This window comes from Nilaparvata lugens, chromosome 10 (genome assembly GCF_014356525.2).
Source record: "Nilaparvata lugens isolate BPH chromosome 10, ASM1435652v1, whole genome shotgun sequence".
Taxonomy (NCBI): Eukaryota; Metazoa; Arthropoda; class Insecta; order Hemiptera; family Delphacidae; genus Nilaparvata; species Nilaparvata lugens.
Genome location: NC_052513.1, coordinates 44,013,508 through 44,041,443, shown reverse-complemented (window position 1 = coordinate 44,041,443; position 27,936 = coordinate 44,013,508). Strand labels below are relative to the sequence as shown.

Below are 27,936 nucleotides of genomic sequence, written 5' to 3'. Positions count from 1 at the left end.
CCATATTTTAATCTTTAAACAAGACATCATCAAGTGTTTCTCGTGGACTGAAATTTCCAATATTTTAAACTACTGTAGCTTCAAATAATAATTAATGCATTTAATCTTCCATCAAGGCATTTTCTAATTCCATCAAGGCAGTTCAATAATTCTGAAATACAGTTCAAGCAGTCAACTTTGAAAATAATTATGATTCCCGCTTTTGAAAACAATACTGAAAATGTAGTACCAAATGTCACCACATAAGTAGGTTAGTCTTGACCGTCCTGACATCTACCAGAAAATATCGGAATGTCAACTGTCATGGCTGTCGAAGGAGTACCACTCATCAAGAAGGCATTGATGTTTTGCACACCATAAACTATGCCACGAGAGCGCAGCACAGTAGTTGGGTCTAGTGGTAGGTTGGGTCAGATGTCAATTGGGTCAGATGGTTTTTGTGATGTTTATAATATTGGAGCAAATGGTATATTGGGTCAGATGTCTATTGCGTCATGTGGTTTCGCGGCTTTTCTCCATTTAAAAAAATTGGGTCAAGTGGTAGGTTGGGTCAAATGGGAATTGGGTCAGTTGGTATGCACCCGTAAATTGCAGCACCCCCATTTCTATGAAGATTCCTGCAGTAGATGCTGGCTAGGCTGAGTATGCCGATATTACCATAGAAGTTTGACTTCCCTTCTTTCAACTAGTGCTCTGTGATGCACATAATGCTTGGCTCCATCTCGTCCACAGAGGTCAATCACGTACATTCGAGGTTTGTTCTGAGGCACTGAATGTTTAAAGCTTTAATGATTACATTCTCTGAATGTCTTTGCTTGTTTTTGGATGGTTCACTCCTTGCCCCTTCTTGAATTAAAAACGCAGAATATATAAGGACAGCAGAAAGTCGTACGTCCAAAAATCGTTGTGTGTATATATCTAGATTGAGTGCCGGTTTTACAAAAGCTGGTTAAATTTTAATCGTGATTAATTCTATGAAAACCAATCAGAATAGTCTACTCTGATTTGGTTCTCGTGAAATTGATCACGATTGAAATTTAACTTACTGCTGTGCAACCGGGCCTGAGGTGTCAACGCATAGCAGAGTGCAGACAACTTGCAACAAAAAACTTTGAAAGGTGAGAATAATCTCTAAACAGTTGTAAACGTTAACACTTTCATAGAATATAAATAACCTGTGTGTACTCCGGTCGTAAAGCAGGCTCGCTTCGGGAAGCAATTAATTAAGATCAGTGCGACTAAACCCCCCCTTCCAGTGAAGCCTTGTATTCCTTGTATTGGAGAATGAAGGTGTCTTCTGAAACATAATTTTACTGTCAATATCTACGGCGTAGAATCAACCTATCCAATTCCGTTGCGTCCAGATGAAATGCACTGACAAAGTATCCTTGATACCATACTTTGAAGTCACAGATAAAGTTGGCCGTGGTCACCCCTCTGGAATGAATTTTCATATCTTAATTTCTAATATTTTCCTTTTATTTCATTTATTGTAATTAATCCGGTTTATGCTTTGATAATAATGTGAGAGTTATATAACATTTTAAAGTATTGAGATGAAAATGTTTTAAAAATATTCCTCACTGAAATAAACAGTTATATGTGGAGTAGAGGTTTTGTAGAGGTTATGTACGATGCTCGGCTATTATCATAACAAAATATTGTTGTGTGTTTTATGACATTCTTATCAATTAAATCAAGCGACATACCACTAATAGGATAATGATTGCGGGGTCGAAGAAGAGAGTCAAGCCAAATTATCCACTCAGTTCTTGTCTGGTTAGCTATTGAACTTGAAGCAAGGTTCTGAAGGTAAATTTAGGACCAATTTTTGAATTATTATATACATGTTTGGCTAGAATTTATCATTTATGGCACATTTCTATCCACACTATTTTTGAAGATATTTATTTTCCGATTTTCAGTTTTTCCTCCTCTCTAATTTAAAATAAATTTGCGTTAATATATATTACCAATAATAACTTTTTTTGAAATACTATTGCACCCTAAAGCTACGTTTACACCATAGTTATGATAAAATGTTTATTTTTCCGTCCTTATAGATATTATTACATTGAACGGAACTAGACAAACACATATGCTTATCATGATTGTGTTTGATAAGTTATGTTCAAACTAATAGAATCTTTAAGGACAGATAAATAAACATTTTTTTAATAACTTTATCCTTGAAGATTCTGTTAAATTGAACATAACTTATCATACTCATGATGAACATATGTGCTTGCCAAGTTCCGTTCAATCTAATAAAATCTTTAAGGATTAAGTTATTAACAAAATTTTTAACATTTTGGCAACAACTTTGGTATAAACACAGCTTTAATCTTCTCTTTAGCACATATTTGTTTGTTTGATAATTCTGCCCTATCAACGAGACATGCTAAATTTGCATATATTTATTTGGCAAAAGTACCAATTCCTAGAAATTGAGAGGTATTGTGCTACTGATCATGTAAACTTTAATTAGGCCTATAACCTATTTATTATTTCTGATTGCTCACTGTTACCAAATTAGTAAGTTACAGTAATTGCAGTAAGTCACAGGAAATATAATAGATTGGTTATTATTTGCTGTAGCGCAACTGTAACGTAGTTATTTCTTGCCAGTATCTATTAGACGTCTTTCTCGTATATTTTTTTATCTGAAATTCACCCTACAGGACAAATGCATTTATAGGCCCGGTTGCACAACAGCCGCTTAAATTTTAACCATGAGAACCAATAAGAGGAGGCGTTTTTGAAAAGACGGCTTCTCTGATAGAATTAGAATTCAATGTTCGCGTGGAATTAATCACGGTTAAAATTTAACTGGCAGTTGTGCACCCGGCACATAGAGTTCGTTTATTGAATTCTTCTTTGTTCACCCATAAGTCACGATGGTTTATCCTCTGCAGACCTACGTTGAAGACACAGTCAGTAATGTCATAGAGAAACAATAGCATAAGTAGATATCCCATGGCATAGGGCGTTTATGTCGCAACTTTTACTGTTATCTCAAGCCGATAGCTCACGTAGTTCTTTCCCGTAAAGCTTTATGACGCTGGTAGTCTCTCATATTGTGCCGTTCATACACTCTTACACGGTCAAAACAGTAAAAATCAACAATAATCGACAGTAATCGGCTTGGGATAACAGTAAAAGTTGCGACATGAACGCCCTCTACCATGGGATATCTACTTATGCTATTGTTTCTCTATGGTAATGTTCAAGTTCGGACGTATCAGACAAGTGAAACGTTTCGTTAGTGGCCAGCCCAACTAAATATACTATCCTGACTGTGTTATTTACCAGGTGAAAATGAAACATTCCTAAACTATTGTCTTGTTTTGTTGCAGACCTAACCCGGTTACACCATGAGCAGAAGTACGGACCAGAGACTAGTGCTAGGCCTTGACATTGGCACGACCTCGGTGAAGGTGTGTCTTGTTGAGGCAAACGGAGGTGGAGGTAAGCTAAAATAAATGAATAAATTTTTTATTAACTCAAGAATTTGGTTGAAACATAGAGTATTGTCAATAAAAAGATAAAAAATAATAATAGTTACACATTGTTATAGAACATAGAACAATATCAATCAATTAATTATTTTTCCTACAGTTACCTTGAAAAGTGGCCATTGCTGCACTGATTACAGAACGCAAAGAATCACTTTTCCGCTCTAGTGCGGGAAAAATTTTTCTGCACTCCAGATTTGCAACATGGCAACGCAAAATACTAAGTAGGTTATATGGAGCAACAGTGCAGCAAAATCAAAATGAAGTTGGTAACAGTGACTGCTGTGGCTGCTATAGTGAGCAGAGGTGCAACCAAGCACAACGCGCTAATTATTACTATTATATATTATAACGAGGACAGCAACAGCACAGTGCCACCACAGCACACACCACACAGCCGCCTCGCCATTCAAACACTACTAAGTTATTTGATGGATTTCAGGCAATTTTACCCATAATTACCCACTTTTCATATTCAATGGTAACTGTAGGAAAAACTTAATGTGAAATACGTGCGCAAAGTTCCTCTGCTGCACTCAAGAAACCATTCCGCCCTCGCCTACGGCTCGGGCGTAAACGTTTCTTTCGGTGCAGCAAACTGTCACATTGCGCACTAGTTGCACAAATAACTATTCAGTTACAGTCATAAGTTATTGTTTACTTAATTTGAGTTCAGTTCTACAGTTTTAGAAACATCACATTTCTATTAAATCTCTAGTCAAGATATAGAGAGATAAGATAGAGAGTGTCCCACGAAGGTGTAATATTCGAAGACCTCTGTTCCTTTCTTTGCAACTCTTTTTTTGTGAGAATGCTGTGATGAATAAATGCACAGGGTTCACGAAAGGTGAAGACCATAGATTCTACATGCAATTTGCAACAAAAAATTCCAGTTTAACTTTCTTATATCGACCTTAGTTTTCGAGATACATACTTTTCAATATTTTTGAAAAACGTCAATAACTAGAAAACTATCAGTCAAAATCCAATTCTAAAGCCGGCTCCAGACATGCGTAATTCGGCAAGCAGCGAATGTTCGGCATTTGGCGAACTATTCTTCTTGCTTTTTGCCGATTAACGAGCACACATCTACACACATGCGTGGTTTCATATTTGTCACTGAATATCATCTACCGTTGATACATTAAGCTGCGTACACATACTCGTGCTTCCAACCCGCACCGAGCACGCTCCTCCCTCGTACCGCCCACGTACCACCATCGCACAGCAATCGCTCCGCCTCCGCTCTCTCTACTCGCACCGATCATGAACGTTGCGGAAGATGGTAGATCTTCTCGCGTTCCCCGGTCGAACCATTGTTGCTCGCCGGCCGATCATCAATCGCTCTCTGGAGTGACGTTCGGTTGCGGAGCGGAACGAAAGTCTGTACGCACCTTTAGAAACCTTCCTCAACTTGATGCCAACCTTACAAAATTGGACTGTTTATTAATTTACTTACCAATCTTAACCATCTGTTTCGAAGAGGTAGTATTTCTAGATTATAGTTCTATATTAACATATGGTATGTACATTTCATACGAACATTTGTCCACTTTGATGTGTGCAAAAGTTCGACACTGACCGGGAAAACAACGAGCACGAATGTTCACTGCTTGCCGAATACCAAACATCCATCCACACTACTCGTGATTCGGCGAGTGTGCTCGGTGTTCGCCGAATGCCGCATGTCTGGAGCCGGCTGAAACAACGAGCACGAATGTTCGCTGCTTGCCGAATACCAAACATCCATCCACACTACTCGTGATTCGGCGAGTGTGCTCGGTGTTCGCCGAATGCTGCATGTCTGGAGCCGGTTTAAGGATGTAATGATAAGCCTGTGCTTTTTAGGCTTTAATGATCACAAATGAATTCCTAATAGATTGAATTAGAATATAAATAATTGAACATTTGATAACAAAAACATGAGAAGAAGACACAAGTCGTATAATGGCTCAATATCATCACATTATTCCCTCCGTTAGGATTTCAATGAATAGTCTTTCAAATAGGAATGCACTTTGCGATCTCTATAAGATCTTCGCCGGATGCTATCAGGAGGATCTGCTTCATCACTCAGGCTTGATCCTGTACTGCGTGTATCATCATAATCATGTTCATAATAATTTTCTCGGTTGTTCTCTCCTCGACGTGCTAGGTTCCTTAGTGCCATATGTACCTTAGAGGGTTAAGTGTAAGAGAGGGCCGACTGCGCCCCAACTTCGCCCTCCCAGGTATAAAATAAAGGCAGTCATTCTATTCTATTCTACCTTGGCGTACTGTGGGTTGATTTGAAGAATGTCTACTTCCTCGACCAATGGATCGGATTCACTTTTTCGTATAGGGACTTTCATTAGCTCTTTGTTTGAAGGGGCAAGCTTTTTACTTGTTAGGCTATTGCTGTTACTCTTTATTTGAAGAGTAAGGCACTCATCGCTCGTCGTCATTTGTACGCATTGGGCGATAGTGTGGTTGCGGCATTAGTACGCATCTTAGACCAGTTATAGAATAGACACGCTGGGAAGTCTAGCCTCTGAAGTCAACATCTACTGCCATATCACCTTATCGTGACGTCAGCATCGGACAGAAAACTTTTCTGCAGAGATTGTTTACATTGTTATCTATCCGATGCTGACGTCACGATATGGTGATATGGCAGTAGATGTTGGCTTCATCGACCTTCAGTATGAATATACAATAAGCCGTGTCTATTCTATAACTGGTCCAAGGTATGAATACGGCTGCTCTAGACTTGTTATTTACTAAATTATTTACTCCATTATATACTTTATTATTGATTTTATTATCTACTTGATTACAGGTACAGTGTTGGCGAGACAGGCCAAAGACACGCAGGCGGGTGTGCCCAGTGAACTGGGTTGTGAGGGCAACAAGCAGAATGTGCCCAAGATCATGTCGGCACTGCACATTTGTGTGTCGAGGTTGCCCAGGGAGCTGTTGAGACAGGTAAATTAATTAGGAAATTGACATTTTGGGCTTTGAGGTGCACGAGATTGATATTTTTAGAATCTATAAAATTTGGAGATCTTAATCATTCCCGATTTTCAATCCACAAGTTGACATGTTTTGATGCGAACAAACACAAGCCTAGTCTCTCTTATTATATAGAAGATAGTCTAGATATAGAAGAAGAAGACGATGGAAGATAAAACCGTTGATTCCACTATTTTACTTCTCTCAAGCAAAGTATAACTGACTGAAAATTTGACATACTGAAAACTTGACAAATTGAAAATAGTCCTATAAGCATCTTCGGTAAATTAAGAATTGTTATGCTAAATTTCAAGCATCAGTAGTTCAGACGTGATGAAGCGTCATTCGTGTATTTCCTATCCCGTAGGTCATTAAGATTGTCTGGTAGAGGCGGAACTTATCCTTGATGAAACCCCACTGGAAGAAATCCATCGGTATTAAATCCATCGGTGAGCGAGGTGGCCGTGCAATTGGCCCTGCACGGCCAATCCAGTGAAGTTGAAATCGATTGACGGTTCCATGGAGAAGTTCGGATTCGTCAACAAGATGAAAAAGTGACCTTTTACTTTCAGCATGACGGTACACCACCTCATTTCCACCGAGAAGTTCGGGATTTTCTAGACAATTGCTCTCAACTTTGCTGGATTGGCCGTGCAGGGCCAATTGCACGGTCATCTCGCTCGCCGGATTTAACACCGATGGATTTCTTCCTGTGGGGTTTCATCAAGGATAAGATTTATGTTCCGTCTCTTCCAGACAATCTTAATGACCTCCGAAATCTGATCACATTGGATCGCTGCGGTTGCACAAGTTACGCCTCATATGCTGGTACGAGTGTGGCAAGAAATCGGTTACTATCGGTGGGATGTGTCGCATTACCAACGACTGTCACAACGAACAAAAATAACACCCACTCCTTGAACTTGGAGTGTCAGTGTTTTGTAACAAAATGACACTTTCACTTTTTGTGTAGTTGAGAAGTTGAGATTGTGGTAATTATTCATATTGAATGAAAACGACTAAGAAATTGTCAAAAACCACAGATTTATTGATACTTAGAAAGACCGGTTTCGGTTATTACACCATTGTCAATCTCTGATGAACTAAAACTAAATACAAGAGCAGCAGAATTTATACTAGTAGGCGAGTACTGCTATTGGTCAAGGGCATGAACGCCTGCCATTAGCCCAGCTAGACAGTCTCCTCCCACTCAACGGTGTGACAAAATGGCGGCTTAAGCAACAGAATCGCCATGATAACAAAATTTACATTCAATACAAAATAAGAACCAAGAAAACAAGTGTGAGAGATAATAAAACAAATATGTAAATGGAAAAACTATTGACTAATGTATGCTTACAATTTTATGATAAAACTAAATTCGTAGTGTTGTATTGGTTGAAATGAATCTGGTCATTTAAACTATACTGGGAATTTTCCTTAATTACTCTTGTTATTTCTAAAGCCTCTAGAATATTATTCAATTCTGCAAGTAATTTCAATAAATATTTATATGTGCTTTCAAAGTTGTAAAGTCCTTTTATAATCACGCTCTATATAGTGTAGTATAAAATTGAAATAAATTTGTCGAATATGTGGTTCAATTCAGGTTTTTAAAGTTGAAATTTGTCTATTTGCTTCAGGTAGTTAGCATAGGAGTGAGCGGACAAATGCACGGTGTGATGCTATGGAGATACGGTGAGACGGTTGAAGTTGGTGATTCATCGTCATCGTCCCGTCCCTGGTCGCGGATCGACTGCGATTCGTCGCGTTACGACGTGGTGGCCGGCTGCGTGTCGTCGCTCTACACTTGGCAGGACTCACGGTGTGATCCGGCCTTCCTCGCCGAACTGCCTCGGCCGGCCTCCTACCTGCGTGCCTACTCGGGCTACGGCTGTAACACACTGTTCTGGCTTGCCAAAAACAGGTAATCAATTCATTAATTCGTCAATTTTCCAACTGTATTTTATTTAACTAATTTTTGATGAGCTGTAGTGATAATAAAAAGTTATATTCGAATATTACTAATTGATTTTTTATCATTTATTTATTCCTCATCTATATACAGTAATAAGAGAGAGTAGGGTTCGTTAGGTTGTTTGTTTGCATCAAAACATGTCAACTTGTGAATTGCATACCGGAAAAACGGAAATGATTTAGATATTCAAATTTTGCACATAAATTCTAGCCCAAATTTCAACCTTCTAGATTTTTCAGAATTAATGTTTAAATTTCATTCATGGGACATGAAATTTCATACGGCATACATTGTACATACCACATGTTAATAAAGAATAGAAAAAAAAACATTTTCCTACAGATACCCTGAAAAGTGACCATTTCTGCACTGATTGCAGGCCACAAAGAATCACTTTTCCGCACTAGTGCGCAAAGTATTACTTTGCGTACTCTTAATACTTTCCATATTATCTTTCAGCCATCCCAATCAGCTGTTGACATTGTTGGCGTGCATTTTGAATGCGAATTTGTTCTATCTATATTTTTTATAGAGTACTTTGCGTACTCCAGATTTGCAGCATGACAACGCAAAATAATTAGTAGGTTATATGGAGCACCAGTGCAGCAAAATCAAAATTAAGTTGGTAACACTCATAGTGAGGCTATAATAATATCAAGGACACCGAGTTCGAGGACAGCGACATGAGTGACAGCCGCCTTCATTCATTTACTACTACATTATTCAATTTGACAATAAATTAAGGTTTTTATTAATAACAGCATCACACACACACACACACACACAAACATTTGATGGATTTCAGCCATCATTTTACCCACAATTACCCACTTTTCATATTCAATGGTAACTGTAGGAAAAATTTAATGTGAAATAGCAAAGCAAAGTTCCTCTGCTGCACTCAACAAACCATTCCGCCCTCGCTTTCTTTCGGTGCAGCAAACTGTCACTTTGCGCACTAGTTGCACAAATAGCTATTTAAAAAAGGGTACTCAGAATCTTATTTTTATTTCCATTCAAGATTAGCCCTAACGATAAAAGACAGTTAATATAGAACTATAATCTAGAGAGACTACCTATTCGAAACAGATGGTTAAAATTAGTAACTAAATTAATAACCAGTGCAATTTTGTCAGGTTGGCATTAAGTTGAGGAAGGTTGCTAAACAAGATTTGAGTTCTTTTACTCCATTAGGTTAGCACCAAGTTGAAGAACTTATGTGTAGATATAAAGGAAAGAACTGGCTCATACATGTACGGGATAGGAAAATTGTGTTTGACGCATCATCACGTCAAGATTCTCGCTTGAGATATCTCTCTTTACTCTGTTGCCAGATCGTCTTTTACCAATGTAGAATTAATAATTGACCGAGCGAAGTGAGGTCTAAAATTCATGTCGACGGTTTGGCATTTCTCTTAATGTTTAAATGTTTATATGTTTTTATGTTGCGCATTTACGGCGAAACGCGGTAATAGATTTTCATGAAATTTGACAGGTATGTTCCTTTTTAAATTCCGCGTCGACTTATATACAAGGTTTTTGGAAATTTTGCATTTCAAGGACAATATAAAAGGAAAAAGGAGCCTCCTTCATACGCCAATATTACCGTAAAAATCAGACTATAGAATTATTCATCATAAATCAGCTGTTTAGTGGACTATAATACTACCCGTTCAAAAACATCGAACATCTTGAAAATTTATCTTTCCATCAACGTTAGTAAACAGTTGTCTATAATACTACACGTTCAAAAACATCGAACATCTTGAAAATTGTATCTTTCCATCAACGTTGTAGACAGTTGCAGCCAGACCTGATAACAGCGCTCACACTTACATTCTGGGACGACACGTCACGGTACGATAGGACAGAAAGCTCTATGTTTATTTAGGATTTTTTCTAGACATTTTAAATTGATAAATTATTTATCAATTTTTGAGAAAACATAACAACAGGTCAATGTAACTTACTGAGCGCGAGGTCTACTGTTCACAGAACTACTAGTTAATAAACAGAATATTTCATCTTAATTATGAAAATTCGTTATGAAATTATTGAAAAATATAATTTCTTGCTTATAGAATATAACTGTCTTATTTTAAACTAGAATGAACAGTTAATATTACACCAATAAACCTGTATCAGCTACCGTCTATAGAAGGCGTTGACAAAATACGTCTATAGAAGGTAGGGTTAAGTGTGAGAGGGGGCCGGTAGCGCCCTAACTTCGCCCTCTAGGTTAAAATGAAGGCAGTCTATCTATCTACAGTATATATCTATCTATTCTTGTAGTCTGTACACCATGACTGAATCATGAAATAAATGATGTGTGATTATTGCAGGCCTGAAAAACTGAAGCGCTTCAACTGCGCAGGTACAATTCAGGACTTCTGTGTGGCAATGCTGTGTAATCTGAGTCGTCCTATCATGTCCGTCCAGGTAAATAAAAAACACTATTATACTAATTACAAATTATATCTCTTAATGTCCTATCGTTCAATAATTATCCAGTCCATACTTTGTCAAAATATGTGCCGGTTGCCGAGCTCGGGATTTTGCTAAGTTCTAGACTTCAAACAGTCAAAAAATTGGTTTTCCAAAAACCATTTGTGGCCTTACTTTGATTTATAGCTAACGTAAGCGCTAAATATGCAAGTATAGACACTGCTTGTGTTTGGTCGTCTGCTCTGTTCTCTATCCATGAATTGAGTTTTAGGTTAGTTGAGTTCTGAATTTTGAAATAATAGCGTGAAAAATATCATCTCTATAATAATCTTCAGCATAATCTTATAATCTTTTATAAAACTTTGAGATCCGTGTATTATGCCACTGTTCACTCTCATATTTCATATGGCATTGAGATTTATGGTGGGACTAGTGCATTTAACTTGAATAGGATATTAAAACTCCAAAAAGAAGCAGTAAGAAAAATATTTAATTTAAATAGACAAGAGTCGTGCAGGACATTTTCTAAAAAGTTAGAATTAATGACGGTGTATGGACTTTATATTTATAAAACAATATTACACGTAAAAAATAATGAAGACAAATTCCCCAGGCAATCCAGTGTGCATGACTATAATATAAGAAATAGGAACAACTTTATTATCAAAGAACATAGTAAAGAGAAGTACAAACAAAGCCCGACCTATATGGGCATCAAATTCATCACTTACCTTCCTACTAAGATAAATCATGAAAAAGATATTACAAGGTTTAAAAACAAACTGAAAAAGTATATCGTGGAATTAGAATTATACAGTTATGAAGAATTTTATAGTGCCAACTCATTATGTATTTAGACTACCTATTGTTGATGTATTTTGTTTTTTACTTGTATTTATTTTATTATTTTGAAAATAATAAAGAAAGACGCATTCATGTACATTTTGATGTATGTTTTGAATAAAGAAATTGATAGATTGATTGATTGATTGATTGATTGATCTCAATAGCCTTCTTATAATCGTCCACACTCTCATCTTCTTAAATGCCTATCTCCTATTCCATGATGGCTATATTTATATCGGATAGGTATCTTTTGTATTTTTTTTTTGTAGGAATAATGGTGATATTATATCATGGTTGAATCTAAAAAGAGTTTTATAGTTCTCAGCTTTTGGTTGTGAACGTATCTGGTATAGTTTCCTCTTACTCACACAAATTAGCTGAGCCATTTTAATATGAGAAGAAGGTGAAAAGCTGCTCCAGAGTAGACTCACCTTTTTTTGAAGTATTTGCTTCAAAAGTTGAGCAAATGCTCTAGTTTATTCATACAATTTTGAGCATAAGCTTTTACTTTTGAGCAAATGCTCAAGCAATTTTTTGATGAGCATGAGCAAAAGGTTTTGCTCACGTTTATTCATAGAAAATGAAGCATATGCTCCATATTTTAGAAGTATGAGTAAATGCTCAACTTCATTCATATCATATATCCAATATCATCTCAACTTGATACACACAACACCATAATTTGATACAAAACTCCAAACATTGAATGAATTCTACAAAACGTGAGATATATCTTCTTATGCTATATTTTAAAACCGATTGTTGGCCGACATCTAGAGTGGTGATACACCATCATCTCATCTTGATACACAACACCATAATTGGATACACAACTCCAAACATTTAATGAATTCTACAAAACGTGGGATATCTTCTTATGCTGTATTTTAAAACCGATTGTTGGCCGACATCTAGAGTGGTGATACACCATCATCTCAACTTGATACACAACACCATAATGGATACACAACTCCAAACATTGAATGAATTCTACAAAACGTGGGATATCTTCTTATGCTGTATTTTAAAACCGATTGTTGGCCGACATCTAGAGTGGTGATACACCATCATCTCAACTTGATACACAACACCATAATTGGATACACAACTCCAAACATTGAATGAATTCTACAAAACGTGGGATATCTTCTTATGCTGTATTTTAAAACCGATTGTTGGCCGACATCTGGAGTAGTGATACAGCATCATCTCAACTTGATACACAACACCATAATTGGATACACAACTCCAAACATTGAATGAATTCTACAAAACGTGGGATATCTTCTTATGCTGTATTTTAAAACCGATTGTTGGCCGACATCTGGAGTAGTGATACAGCATCATCTCAACTTGATACACAACACCATAATTGGATACACAACTCCAAACATTGAATGAATTCTACAAAACGTGGGATATCTTCTTATGCTGTATATTCAACCGATTGTCGGACGACATTTTGAGTGGTGATACAGCATCATCTCAACTTGATACACAACACCATAATTGGATACACAACTCCAAACATTGAATGAATTCTACAAAACGTGGGACATCTTCTTATGCTATATATTCAACCGATTGTCGGACGACATTCAGAGTGGTGATACAGAATCTCCTCAACTTGATACACAACACCATAATTTGATACAAAACTTCCAAACATTGAATGAATTCTACAAAATGTGGGATATCTTGTTATGCTATATATTCAACCGATTGTCGGACGACATTTAGAGTGGTGATACAGCATCATCTCAACTTGATACACAACACCATAATTTGATACAAAACTTCCAAAAATTTAATGAATTCTAAAAAAAACGTGGGATATTTTCTATCGGCCGACATTTAGAGTGGTGATACACCATCATCTCATCTTGATACACAACACCTTAATTGATACAAAACTTCCAAACATTGAATGAATTCTACAAAATGTGGGATATCTTCTTCTATATGTTCAACCGATTGTCGGTCGATATTTAGAGTGGTGATACAATATCATCTCAACTTGATACACAACACCATAATTTGATACAAAACTTCCAAACATTGAATGAATTCTACAAAATGTGGTATATCTTCTTATGCTATATTTTCAACAGACTATTGGCCAACATTTCGAATGGTGAAACAGCATCATCTCAACTTGATACACAACACCATAATTTGATACATAACTTCCAAACATTGAACGAATTCTACAAAACGATGGATATCTTCTTATGCTATATTGTCAACCGATTGTCGGCCGACATTTATGGCCGGTTTCCGAGCTCGGGATTTAGCTAAGTCCTAGACTTTAAACAGCTGGAGTCAGAAAATTGGTTTTCCAAAACGGGGCGTAGTCGCAGACATTGTCATAGTCACGTTTGAATTAAATTTTAAAAAACTAGAAAATTAAACACAAAATAAAGAGAAAATAGTTTAAAGTTTCAGCTATTTTGAATTATTTAGAAATGTCTAATTTCGTCAAGGAAAAACGTTTCCACTTATAGAAATGAGAAAATAAAAACTGCGACTTCTGTTATAAAAGCTGCGACTACGCCCCGTTTTGGAAAGCTAATTTTCTGACTCCAGCTGTTTAAAGTCTAGAACTTAGCTAAATCCCGAGCTCGGAAACCGGCCGTTAGAGTGGTGATACAGTATCATCTCAACTTGATACACAACACCCTAATTTGATACAAAACTTCTAAACATTAAATGAATTCTACAAAACGTGGGATATCTTCTTATGCTGTATTTTCTATTTTTTCAACTGATTGTCGGCCGAAATTTAGAATTTATTGTCCTCTGATTCACTGACAATCAGCCCTGTATCATGGCATATCTTCTTATGCTATAATTTCGTTATGATTCTACTTTTTCGATTAATATGATTGTTCTTTTGACCCAGAACGCAGCCAGTTGGGGCTACTTTGACCCAGTTGCGGGGCAGTGGAACACTGAGCTGCTACAAGAGGCCTCGTTTCCGGTCGACCTACTTCCCACTGTGGTTGACTCTGGTACTCTGGCCGGGTGTCTCGCCGAACCCTGGCATTGTATTCCGGCCGGAACACCTATAGGTTAGTTACTAAAAATACCATATATTTAAAATCAGTATTTAATATGTGTTAAAAGATGATAGCTTTGGACTCAACTCACACTTACGCGACTCAGGTCGAGAAGAGACTTGACTCTAGTCGAGAGCATGTGTTTTCAAATGGTGACGTCGCGGAGACTAGAATCGACTGGTCTGAGTGTCACCATTTGGAAACACATATGCTCTCGACTAGAGTCGAGTCTCTTCTCCACCTGAGTCGCGTAAATGTGAGTTGAGCCTAAGTGTAACCGTTCACTGGAACCGTATTCAACCGATGCGTTCGGCCGTTGAATCGGACGAATCTGCCGGCCGTTAATTCGGCCGAATATGGTCGTCCATTGGAATAGTTCACGTCAGTCTAGTTCAGTAGTTGGCTGGTTGCCAATTATTGAATTAAGTACTATCATAGACACCAAAAATTTTCATAAACAATGATTAGGCTATATTGAGATTTTGAAAATTGAATAAACAAATATCCACTAAATTAGTTATTCATTACAATAATCTCACCTTCAGATCCTATTAGTTCAGCAATCTTTGTCTACAGATTCCTTTGAACATCACGACGATGATATCTTTTGTCTCGCATATCTCACAATGGAACATGCTCTTGAACCAAACTTATCAACTTTTCATATATGTCCATAGTTGAAACTTTATAAAACCATAGATAAAGAATAAGCATAAGCCAAAAAAAACTTTATCTTCATAGATAAAGGATAAGCATAATATTATTCATGTCTCTGATAAAATATATTTAATCTCTAATCTCTGATAATATATATATTATCTCTATATTTCTTGGCTCTGATAAAAACAGAACAAGCTCAGAAAACAAAAACAGACAAAACAATTTTGAGGTTAGGATGATGTTGTCCCAGCTCGACTTTGGCCGGATAGAGCCGGAATTCCCATTCAATTCGGATCGAAAAATTGATCGGCCGGAGACGGCCGTGCACGGACGTATGAACCTGTTGCAATGGACGAGCATCTATAGCTTTCTTTGTTTGGGGGATCGTTCGGACGAGTTCGGTAGTTTTCGGCCGATGCTAGTTCGGACGAAATCGGTTCCAGTGGATGGTCCACCTAAATGGTTGGTTATTTAGGCTTCAAGCCTTTACTTTTAATGGTAATAGATATTTTTATCTAGGCCTTGAGCCTCTACTATGTCACCTGTAGGCTACGCTGGTTGATAAGTGTTATTGAATGGACTCGTTTAGTGTCGGTCCCTGCTGATAAATAACAGTCGTGATAGTTTTAATGGTGATTTAGGCCTTAAGCCTATACTCTGACATCTATAGGCTACGCTGATTGATACGTGTTATCGATTGGGCACGTTGAACGTTGAATGTCAGTCCCGGCTGATAATATTTAAAGTCTTGATGCCCATTGGCAGCTCAAATTATATACTTAGGTGCGGTGGAACACCCGTCATTCACTCTCTATCGATAAGAGCCATACGATTATAATTATTCATATTATGTGAGACTATAATAAGGTCCACGTTATAATGGCAGTGTTTGATTAGCAATGGTATTGCTATCCTTGTCTATTAAACAAAGCGGATAGCGCTATCTCTTTCTCGCTTTGCTCTGTTGCTAGATCGTCTTTTAACAATGTAGAATTGATAATTTATCAACAAAATATTTCATCTCAATTATGAAAATTCATTATTAAGTTATTGAAAAATATAATTTCTTGCTTAATAAAATATAATTGATTATTTTAAACGAGAATTAACCATTATATTACATCAATAAACCTGTATCAGCTACCTTCTATAGAAGACATTGACAAGACAGAGGATCGGCAACGTTTTTCTCCTATCTTTCTCCACTGCCATTATAACGTGGACCTCACTATAGTTACAGTTCCAGTAAGTAAGTGTTAGGCTCAACTCACACTTACGCGACTCAGGTGGAGAAGAGACTCGACTCTAGTCGAGAGCATGTGTTTTAAAATGGTGGTCGCGGAGACTAGAGACTGGTCTGAGTGTCACCATTTGGAAACACATGCTCTCCACTAGAGTCGAGTCTCTTCTCGACCTGAGTCGCGTGAGTGTGAGTTGAGCCTTACAGTTGAAGTTACAGTTCCCAGGAGCTATTACAAATGTGGGCGAAGTGTTGAGTCAATTTGTGTGATAATAATGGAAAAACATATAAATTATTAACTGTTTAATTATTCTGTCTATTTGTATTAACATTTTGTTAATTAAATTTTAATTTAAATTTTATTTGAAGGTGTGGCAATGGGTGACCTCCAATGCTCGGTGCTATCTACGCTGCGGAATTCCGACGATGCCGTCCTAAATATATCGACTTCTGCTCAGCTTGCATTTATCGCCAACAATTTCCATCCAAAAATGGCAGACGGTTAGTAATGTTCAATTATTATTCAGTCTTAAAAAACCTGAGTTTATCTTTCGCTCAAGCTTGATATTTTTGTTCACATGATAATTCATTAAAGTATGAAATGTTTAAGTTCTGTACAAAAGTGTTCTATCACTCAAAATTGAACAGTCTTAATAAGAGAGAGTAGGGTTGTGTTCGTTCGTTTATTTGCATCAAAACATGTCAACTTGTGGATTGCATACCGGAAAACGGGAATGATTTAGATCTCCAAATTTTGCACATAGATTCTAAAAACATCAATCTCGTGCACCTTGAAGCCCAAATTTCAATCCTTCTAGATTTTTCAGAATTAATGTTCAAATTTCATACGGCTTACATTGTACATAGAACTATAATCTAGAGACTAAAGTCGTGTCCACACTGAACAAATGTTCGACAAACATGTTTGTTGAAAAAGTTAGGGCAAATTCTATTATGTTTGACAAACAATGTTTGCCCATGACCAGTGTGGAGGAGTCACCAAACAAAATATTTGTAAGTGGGAAGAACACTTTTTATGTTTTACAGCTGTCAACTCTGAAAATGTTTGGAAAAACAGTAATTTTTACTTTCCTTGCCCTATTACCATAGGTAAGGAAAGTATTGCTTTCCGAAAAAAATTAAGGAACCCCAATTTCTAAATTTCTATACGTTTCAAGGTCCCCTGAGTCCAAAAAAGTGGTTTTTGGGTATTGGTCTGTATGTCTGTGTGGTGTGTGTGTGTGTGTGTGTGGTGTGTGTGTGTGTGTGTGTGTGTGTGTGTGTGTGTGTGTGTGTGTGTGTGTGTGTGTGTATGAGTGTATGTGCGTCTGTGTACACGATATCTCATCTCCCAATTAACGGAATGACTTGAAATTGGAACTTAAGGTCCTTACGCTATAAGTATCCGACACGAACAATTTCGATCAAATGCGATTCAAGATGGCGTCTAAAATGGCGAAAATGTTGTCAAAAACAGGGTTTTTCGCGATTTTCTCAAAAACGGCTCCAACGATTTCGATCAAATTCATACTTATTGAAGTCATTGATAAGCTCTATCAACTGCCACAAGTCTCATATCTGTAAAAATTTCAGGAGAACTGCACCATCTATGCAAAGTTTGATTTCAGATTCCCAATTATCAGGCTTCAGATACAATTTAGACAAAAAATGTCAAGTGGAAAAGATAGAGCATAGAAATCTCTACAATTAATGTTTAGTAGCATTTTCACCTAAAATTTAAAATAAGCTCGAAATTAGAGAAAATAAGACTATTCAATTGCAAACTGTTGGCAACTGTTGATTCTATTAAATCATTCACTACGAAGAGACTTCGTGTGTCTGCAGCGCTATTGTCCTATCACCAGCTGGCTCAGATCTTAGAAAAGTAGACTTGAGAAGCGCGGGAACACTAGCGTCAGGTGATCAATTTTCATAACGGCAAGGAAAGTTGTGTGAGTGCGCCACACCAGATTTTTTTGTTTGACGAACAATGATTGTCCAAACTTTTTAAAATGTTTGTCCCTGTGCTCCTCAACAAACATGTTTGTCGAACATGTGTTGAGTGTTTGAGTGTGGACACGGCTTAACTCTTCGAAACATATGGTTAAAATTGGCAACTAAATTAATAACCAGTCCAATTTTGCCAGGTTGGCATTAATTTGAGGAAGGTTTCTAAACAAGATTTGAGTTCTGTCACTTTATTAGGTTAGCACCAAGTTGAAGAACTTATCTATACTATACATATAAAGGAAAGAACTGGCTTATACACGTACAGAATAGGAAAATTATGTTTGACGCATCATCACGTCTGAGCTACTGGACTGATTAACTTGACATTCTCCATATAAATTCTTAATCGACCGAGGATGGTTCTAGGCCTATTTCAAACTCTTCAAGATTCCACTCGGTCAAGTTTTCAGTTTGTCAAGTTTTAAATAAAGAAATGTTTTATTGTAGTAGCAAAAGAGAACATCAAAATGCATTACAACGTCAAATGGTAACAAAAGTAGATACATAACTGATTAATAGAACTGTTAGGTAAAAAAAAAAAACACTTCATCACGTTGGCTAATTTTTAAAATAACAAAACAATATAAAAATCTTGAAGTACCCTTTTTTTTAAAAAAACTTTAAAGTAGTTCAACAACTAGTTTCGGTGATCATACCATCGTCAGGTTATAAAAATAAAAAAACTGTTAGGTACTACAAGTACCTAAAGCTGCGTACACATATTCGCGCTTCCAACCCGCACCGAGCACGCTCCTCCCTCGTACCACCATCGAACCACAGTCGCTCCGCCCACGCATATACATGAATTTAATACAGGCGGAACATTCCATCAATACCCAACAAGATATAGGAACAACCTAAGAGACGACACACACCAGACAACCATGTATGAGCGAGGTGCTAGGAGTTCGGGTATTCGGTTGTATAATTTATTACCAGCTCATATAAAAGAAATGACTGGTACAAAATTCAGAGAACAATTAAAGAAGGAGCTGCTGTCCATATGCGCGTACTCAAATGAAGAGTTCAGAGAGTACTACAAGTGTCGAAATGGGGTTTAGAGAGAATAGAAAAAATGTATTGACTTTTCATGTGCCTATTTATGTTCTAAACCACGAGCGTCGAGATAAGGTTTGGAGAGAAAAGAAATATATTGACTTATCATTTATGTATTTATGTTCTGTATTTTATTGACTTACGACATTGACAAGTCCAAATACCCCTTTTATAGGAGGTCAGTGGATGAAAAATAATAATAATAATAATAATAATAATAATAATAATAATAATAATGTTTGCCCATGACCAGTGTGGAGGAGTCACCAAACAAAATATTTGTAAGTGGTGCCGTGCTACCAATTTCTCCTAAATCGGTTGGATAGCAAATTTTCACCTATTAACCTAAGGATAGTTATCGGCTCCAACGTAATAGATTCTTGATAAACTATGAATGGATCTATCGCCTATGAATGAGAAATTCAGTTTTCAGAGCAAACCAACTTATAATCTTCAGAAGGATTTTGGCAATATACAAAACAATATACAACACACTTAAGCATCTAAAACCATTACGAGCTAAATACTTATCCAGTTTATATAGTTGAAAACAATTGGCTATAGGCTTGTATACACACAAATCAATTATAGACAAAATAGAACACTATAAACTGTTCAAAAATTCAATTTAAAACATTAAAAATTCACTTAAACAGAAAAATATTCAGATAGCACAAAATTACAACACACACAGCCAGCCATTAGTTTTAGAGAAGAAGGAAGCCTCGTCGTCAGAACAAAAACCACATCTCAAAATCATTGTCTACGTCATGGACACGTCACCAAAATTTATAAATTACAAGTTTAGAATTCACATTTTATATTTGTTCTCAATAAAACTTTATTTTGAAACTATTATTTTAAATTTTTATATATCATCTCTATTTAAATAAACCATTTATCTGTTAATTCTGTCAACCCAGCCTCGGTGACACCATGGAATATGCAACACAATCATTTACGATAAATTCTCAGTCAAAAAGTTGTCCGTATATTAATGACTCTGATATTTACTATAAAGTTTTATAGATCTCGAATTGAAGATTCGATTCCAATCGAGAAAAAATGTAATATTACAGTGGGAAGAACACTTTTTATGTTTTACAGCTGTCAACTCTGAAAATGTTTGGAAAAACAGTCATTTTTTGTTTGACGAACAATGATTGTCCAAACTTTTTAAAATGTTTGTCCCTGTGCTCCTCAACAAACATGTTTGTCGAACATGTATGTCAATCATTTATCAGTGTGGACACGGCTTAACTCTTCGAAACATATGGTTAAAATTGGCAACTTAATTAATAACCAGTCCAATTTTTCCAGGTTGGCATTAATTTGAGAAAGGTTTCTAAACAAGATTTGAGTTCTGTCACTTTATTAGGTCAGCAGCAAGTTGAAGAACTTATCTATACTATACATATAAAGGAAAGAACTGGCTTATACACGTACGGAATAGGAAAATTATGTTTGACGCATCATCACGTCTGAGCTAATGGACTGATTAACTTGACATTCTCCATATTCTCTATATTCTCAGAGTGTATACATATTTGGAACCCTCATTATACTGTTTTAGTGTATAAAGCCAGTATATAATACGATACTGTTGTTCCTTCCAATCATATTTATATGATTTGTTATTGTATCCACGTATGAAGAAAGAAATAAATAAATAAATAAATAAATTCTTAATCAACCGAGGATGGTTCTAGGCCTATTTCAAACTCTTCAAGATTCCACTCGGTCAAGTTTTCAGTTTGTCAAGTTTTAAATAAAGAAATGTTTTATTGTAGTAGCAAAAGAGAACATCAAAATGCATTACAACGTCAAATGGTAACAAAAGTAGATACATAACTGATTAATAGAACTGTTAGGTAATAAAAAAACACTTTATCACGTTGGTTAATTTTTAAAATAACAAAAACAATATAAAAATCTTGAAGTACCCTTGATTTTTAAAAACTTTAAAATACTTCAACAACTAGTTTCGGTGATCACACCATCGTCAGGTTATAAAAATAAAAAATCAGGTGTGGTACACTCACACAACTTTCCTTGCTCATTGATGTATAATCCTCATTAACGAGAATAATTTAGGGAATAACATTATGCCGATAAATAATTAAAACTCAGATTATACTATTGTGATTGTGTTCAGAGTACATTTCCCTTTGTTTGAATTATGAAATTTGAGGATTTTTTAAAAGTTGTCAAAACAGCTGTTCTACAAATAAAATATCGACATGTGTTCTTTTGAATAATCTGCTCTCCCTACCTACCTCACGCACGAGAAGGAGGTTACAAAGTAAATTTCTTAAGGATGGGGTGGACCCCCTGTTAATTTCTCAGGGAGGAGACTCATGCCAGTCAATAGAGCTGATATATAACTATACAGGGTATGAATTTGAAAAAAAACGGTCAAGTCATTTTTGAGAAAATCGTGATAGAAATTTAACAAAATTCATCCTTCTCAGGAATATTACGGAGCTCCTGCAATTTTCCCAGAAATGAGACTCATGTCAGTTGATAGGGCTTATAAATAGCTATCTAGGGTATAAATTTGAAGAAAATCGTTAGAGCCGTTTTCGAGAAAACCGTGAAAAACATGGTTTTTAGCCATTATCCGCCATTTTTTCCGGCATTCTGAATTGAATTTTATTGAATTTCTTATTGTCGGATCCTCATGGTATAAGGACCTTAAGTTGAAAATTTCAAGTCAATCGGTTAATTAGGAATGGAGTTATCGTGTTCACAGACATACACACATACACACACACACACACACACACACACACACACACACAACACACACACACACACACACAGACCAACATCCAAAAATCATGTTTTGGACTCAGGGGACCTTGAAACGTATAGAAAACTTGAAATCGGGGTACCTTAATTTTTTTTGGAAAGCAATACTTTCCTTACCTATGGTAATAGGGCAAGGAAAGTAAAAAACACTTCATCACGTTGGCTAATTTTTAAAATAACAAAAACAATATAAAAATCTTGAAGTACCCTTTATTTTTAAAAACTTTAAAATAGTTCAACAACTAGTTTCGGTGATCGTCAGGTTATAAAAATAAAATAACTGTTAGGTACTACAAGTACCTAAGGGTTTCAAATAGACTCTTACGAAACACGGGTTACCTGTTAGTATAAAATGAAAGTAATAAATACTGTAGATCTGCAAAGTTAGTAGACAGAAGGTTGGTCACTCATCTATAGTATTTTAGTTGAAATGCAATTGGAGTGGGGGAACTGCAGTCGTGACGTAGGCTGTAGTACAGAGTAGGCAGAATATCGCATTCTTGAGAATCATACGGTGACGTATAGTCAAATTATATAACACAAACATTTTCTGACATGCAAGATTTCTGTTTCTGCTTTACAATAATTATCAAAACATTTGAATAATACAAGTATTTTGCCATATAAAAGCAAAAACCCCACCTCCTAACCTTCCCTTTCAAATCCTTAAGGTTTCTTCATCTTCTAGGTCGTGTTTATATTTTGTAGTTTGGCTATACATCAGCTTGTGAATTTCGGGGATGAGATATTTTGATTCTCGTAGAACATGTGCTCGATACCAGCATATGTTCAGTGCATTTATATGAATGAAATTCTTCGGATTTATTGGAATCGGTTTATCGGATTATTGCAATGCATTGGTTTATCAAGATTTTTTATGGGTTAATCTGAAATTATAATAGTATAACGTTGTCTACTAACGCTTTTCCAGAGTATTAACTTTTTCGTGTCACGTTTTTAGATTCTTGAAAAACTTTCAACTCAACTTTATTCATACAAGTTGAATGAACTTGAAGTATTTAACAACATCATTAGAATCAGTGATTCAATCGCTATAAGTATGGAGAATTTTTAAGTTCTAGGTCAATCTTGAGGGGATTAAACGACGATGTATTTGAAGATACAGTGAATAAACTGTATGCTCAGTGTGGTTACTCTATCACTTTTTTACTACACGTGACGTCACGCTGGCGTTTCCCCCACCACTTCGAATCTTTCACCTGTGAGTGATCAACCTTCTGTCTACTAACGTTGGTAGATCTGTACACTTTTGGTTGATATTTGAATAAAACATTTTTATGTATTTTTGTTGACAGATAATTGGCCCGTAGAGTACTTTCCGTATTTTGGAGGTGAGACGCTGGCTGTAGCGGCTTCGTTGAATGGGGGCAATGCTCTTGCTACATTCATATCCATGCTACAGCAGTGGACTCTAGATCTTGGGTTTCACTTGCCTCAAGGTCAGTATTATAATGATTTCAATTCAGCAATAGTGAGAACTACTTAGATGGTTTACCATACCACTTGTGGTTTTGACCACGGTATTTAGATAAAAACGGTAGGGGTCATGAAATGTGTGCGCAGTGCCCAGCCAGCTAGATTGCGTCATCGCCACCTACCGAGGTTTTTAACACCTATTGGCAATTCATGAAACTTATTTGTTAAAAACAGATGATTGGATATAAAATGACGTCAGCTACACCGTAAATTTAGCACAATCATGCGCGTGACACCTACCGTCTTCTTCTATATACCGTGGTTTTGACGACATCTTTAGCCTGATAAAAACGTTGTCAGTAATTGACTGAGGCCATCAGCGAGTTGGTTCACTGTCACTGTCAGAGTGTATACATATTTGAAACCCTCATTATACTGTTTTAGTGTATAAATCTAGTATATAATACGATAACTTAATTGGCAAATACATTCTACAAATACATTGGTTCTACCATAGAGAAAGATGAGAGGATAACCCGTGATATATCAATCAATCAATCAATCATTTATTTCTTTCCAAAACATACATGAAAATGTACATGAAAAAGTCAAAAACTTAAACTAACTTAAAGCTAAAGAGAAATTAGTGACTGTATAAAATTCATTTTTTTACAGTAAACTCATTTATACTGTAGCATGCTAAATCCATCAAATATGCTCTCAGCAATTCCTTAAATTTTGATCTATCAGGTTCATGTCTTATGCAACCTGGGAGACAACCAATAAATTTTATTCCCATGTACGTTGGACATGTATACATTATATATTGTTTATGTTCCAAATTTCAAACCGAGTTCTTGTTAACTCACACCGATTACTGTCAACTACTGTCTATTATCACTGTTTTTGCCGGGTGAAATGTTCAATTCACACTTACGCGACTCAGGTCGAGAAAAGACTTCTAGTCGAGAGCATGTGTTTTCAAATGGTGACGTCGCGGAGGACTAGAATCGACTGGTCTGAGTGTCACCATTTGGAAACACATGCTCTCCACTAGAATCGAGTCTCTTCTCGACCTTAGTGTGAATTGGACCAAAGTGTAAGAACGGCACAGTATGAGAGACTACCAGCGCCACATTGATTCACGAAAAAGAACTACTGGGACTATCGGCACAGAATACATACAGAATGGAAAATATCAATCCAACCAATGCATTTTACATGATGCCAAGATTTGAGTGCACCAAGACCACGTCACGCCATCTTGTTAGAAATTAAAATTACCGCTACTGTTCCGAAACATACATAATTTTTATGTTTATACTGCAATCATATATATATATATTTTTTTCATATTTCACTTTCAATTCCAAGCTATGTTCAATTATCATAATTTCATAAATTCAATCCAAACTGTCTGATTCAGTTCGACTCCTTCCTGCACACGGACAGATCATCCACGCAGGGAGTATATTCTTTAAATTATTGTTACACTATTATTTTGTAAATATGTTTTCTATGAATAAATTTGAATTTGACTATTACAATGCTAGACTTTCTTTCAAGATGGCGGATTTTGGCGTCAGGATACTAGCCGACTTTCCATTCTGTATGTATTCTGTGCTATCGGCTCAAGTTAACAGTGAAATTTGGAACATAGACGACCCATACCATGGCATATAACCTACATAATATTTGGACGATTTGTGACAAAATCAGGAAATTGAAGAAGTTTTGGGCAATAGCCTGTTTTTTCTTTTCCGACTATTGTATTGTTCGCTCTATCTAATAAATAATAAATAAATATCTTCTTATGCTATCTTTTCTCTATGACAATATCAATTCGTTTTCGTTCAATATTGCGTTATTTTTGGAGGAGTTGAGCTTGAACAAATCCGGGGAGGAATAATATTGTTTTTTCTGTCATGATTGCAGGCAATCTGTGGTCTTGAGTTAAGGAATAATATCGCGATGAAGAAAAATAATATATTGTTTTGTTAATATTTTCGCCGTGATTGCAGGCAACCTATGGTCTCGTGTGATGGAGTTGGCGGGTGATGACGCAGCCGAATCGGAGCTGTGCGTTGTGCCGACGCTGCTTGGTGAGCGGCATGCACCCCAACAGAATGCGTCCATCTGCAACATAGATCCCGGCAATCTGTCGCTTGGCAAAGTGTTCAAATCTATCTGTCGCGGCATTATCACCAATCTGCACAGGTTTGTATAGTTCACTTGTGAGTAATTACACTATTGTATTGAATTAGTGCTTCCTTCAGTGTTCTGTCTCAATATAAAATCTATTTCAATCATTTGTCTTTATTGGCTTGTTACAAAATATTTTTCGAGTTTATAACTGTTTGGTGGGCCGTCCACTAGAACCGTTTTCGTCCGAACTAGCATCGGCCGAAAACTACCGAACTCGTCCGAACGATCCCCCAACAAAGAAAGGAATAGATGCTTGTCCATTGCAACAGATCAATTTTTCGATCCGAATTGAATGGGATTTTCCGGCTCTATCAGGCCGAACTAACTAGTCGAGCTGAGACAACAACTAGTGTTCCTAACCTAAAATTGTTCCACAGTCTTGTTTGTTTTTGTTTTTTGAAGTTGTTCTGTGTCATAAAGATGTTTTACAAGCATTGATATGCTTGATTTTCAGTGTGATGCCTCGTGAAATGCTACTGGATGCTAACATTTCGCGCATACTGGGCATAGGATCTGCGTTGACGAGAAACAAAGTGCTACAGGAAGAGGTGCGTCTCTGCTATCAGCTGCCTGTTGTCTTCATTCCGGGCGGAGACGCTGCTTGGGGAGCTGCCTTGGCTGTCGCTTCATTAGCACCACCCAGCTGAACTGGTTCGAACCGGTTTTAACATCAGGTATCAACTGGTTTCAACATCAGTAACTACTAGGCTATGATCATTCCGTATATTGAGTCTCAAATCAGGTAAAGTAAATCCGTATGGCTTTTGTTGGTGAGATCCCACCAACCGGTTTCAACATCAGGTTTGAACTGGTTTCTACATCATTAACCCACTATGATCATTCCATATAATATTGAGCTTCAAATCAGGTAAAGTAAATCCGTATGGCTTTTGTCGGTGGGTAGTCTCTTTTTGTGGGGAGATTCCACCTTGCCTCAATATATCATTCAAACCGTCAATGGGTCTTAAGACTGTCATACTAATAGCCGGGACCGTCAATGGGTCTCTCAATATATCATTCAAACCATCAATGGGTCTTAAGACTGTCATACTGTAGCCGGGACCGTCAATGGGTCTTGAGACTGTCATACTATAGCCGGGACCGTCAATGGGTCTTGAGACTGTCATACTATAGCCGGGACCGTCAATGGGTCTTGAGACTGTCATACTATAGCCGGGACCGGCAGTTTAACGTGTCCATCCAATAACACATGAGTGACCTGGTCAAAAATGTTTAGTGATAAGCGGATTTGAACCCTAGATCTCTAGAATACTAATCGAAAGAAAAATACGTTGATGTTATATAATGTAGTGGTATTGACAACATCAAGGTATGTGTGCCGGTTGCACAAAAGCTGGTTAAATTTTAATTGTGATTAATATCACAAGAACCAATTAGAGAAGCCATCTGAATTATGGAGAAATATGTTAAATATATTATTGTAATTATGTTGTTTCAATTATGGAGATATATCACAACATCTCTCACCATACAATCAAATTATCTAGGCTACTACGCAAGCACTCTATCCACTTGAATAAACTACGGGTCACTCCAAATCAGGTGACACATTTAAGAATCCAATCTTATTCGAAAAAACCTTATTTCTGAGGGTCAAATGGCTTCTTAATTAGTCTGAATTGTTGTCCATATCTCTTCAAATTTTCTGATAGGGTCCACTTC

General features: G+C 36.6%; 1 protein-coding gene across 1 annotated transcript; it reads left to right on the top strand.

Annotated features, from left to right (window-relative positions):
* Window positions 1-1,411: 1,411 nt before the first annotated feature.
* LOC111043903 (sedoheptulokinase) lies at window positions 1,412-27,140 on the top strand. Its single transcript, XM_022328943.2, has 10 exons — window positions 1,412-1,812; window positions 3,357-3,468; window positions 6,334-6,479; window positions 8,150-8,433; window positions 10,827-10,923; window positions 14,678-14,846; window positions 17,104-17,235; window positions 23,928-24,071; window positions 26,070-26,265; window positions 26,708-27,140. Exons 2-10 carry the CDS (start codon window positions 3,375-3,377, stop codon window positions 26,898-26,900), a joined length of 1,455 nt encoding a protein of 484 aa, XP_022184635.2. The 5' UTR covers window positions 1,412-1,812; window positions 3,357-3,374; the 3' UTR covers window positions 26,901-27,140.
* Window positions 27,141-27,936: the final 796 nt, after the last annotated feature.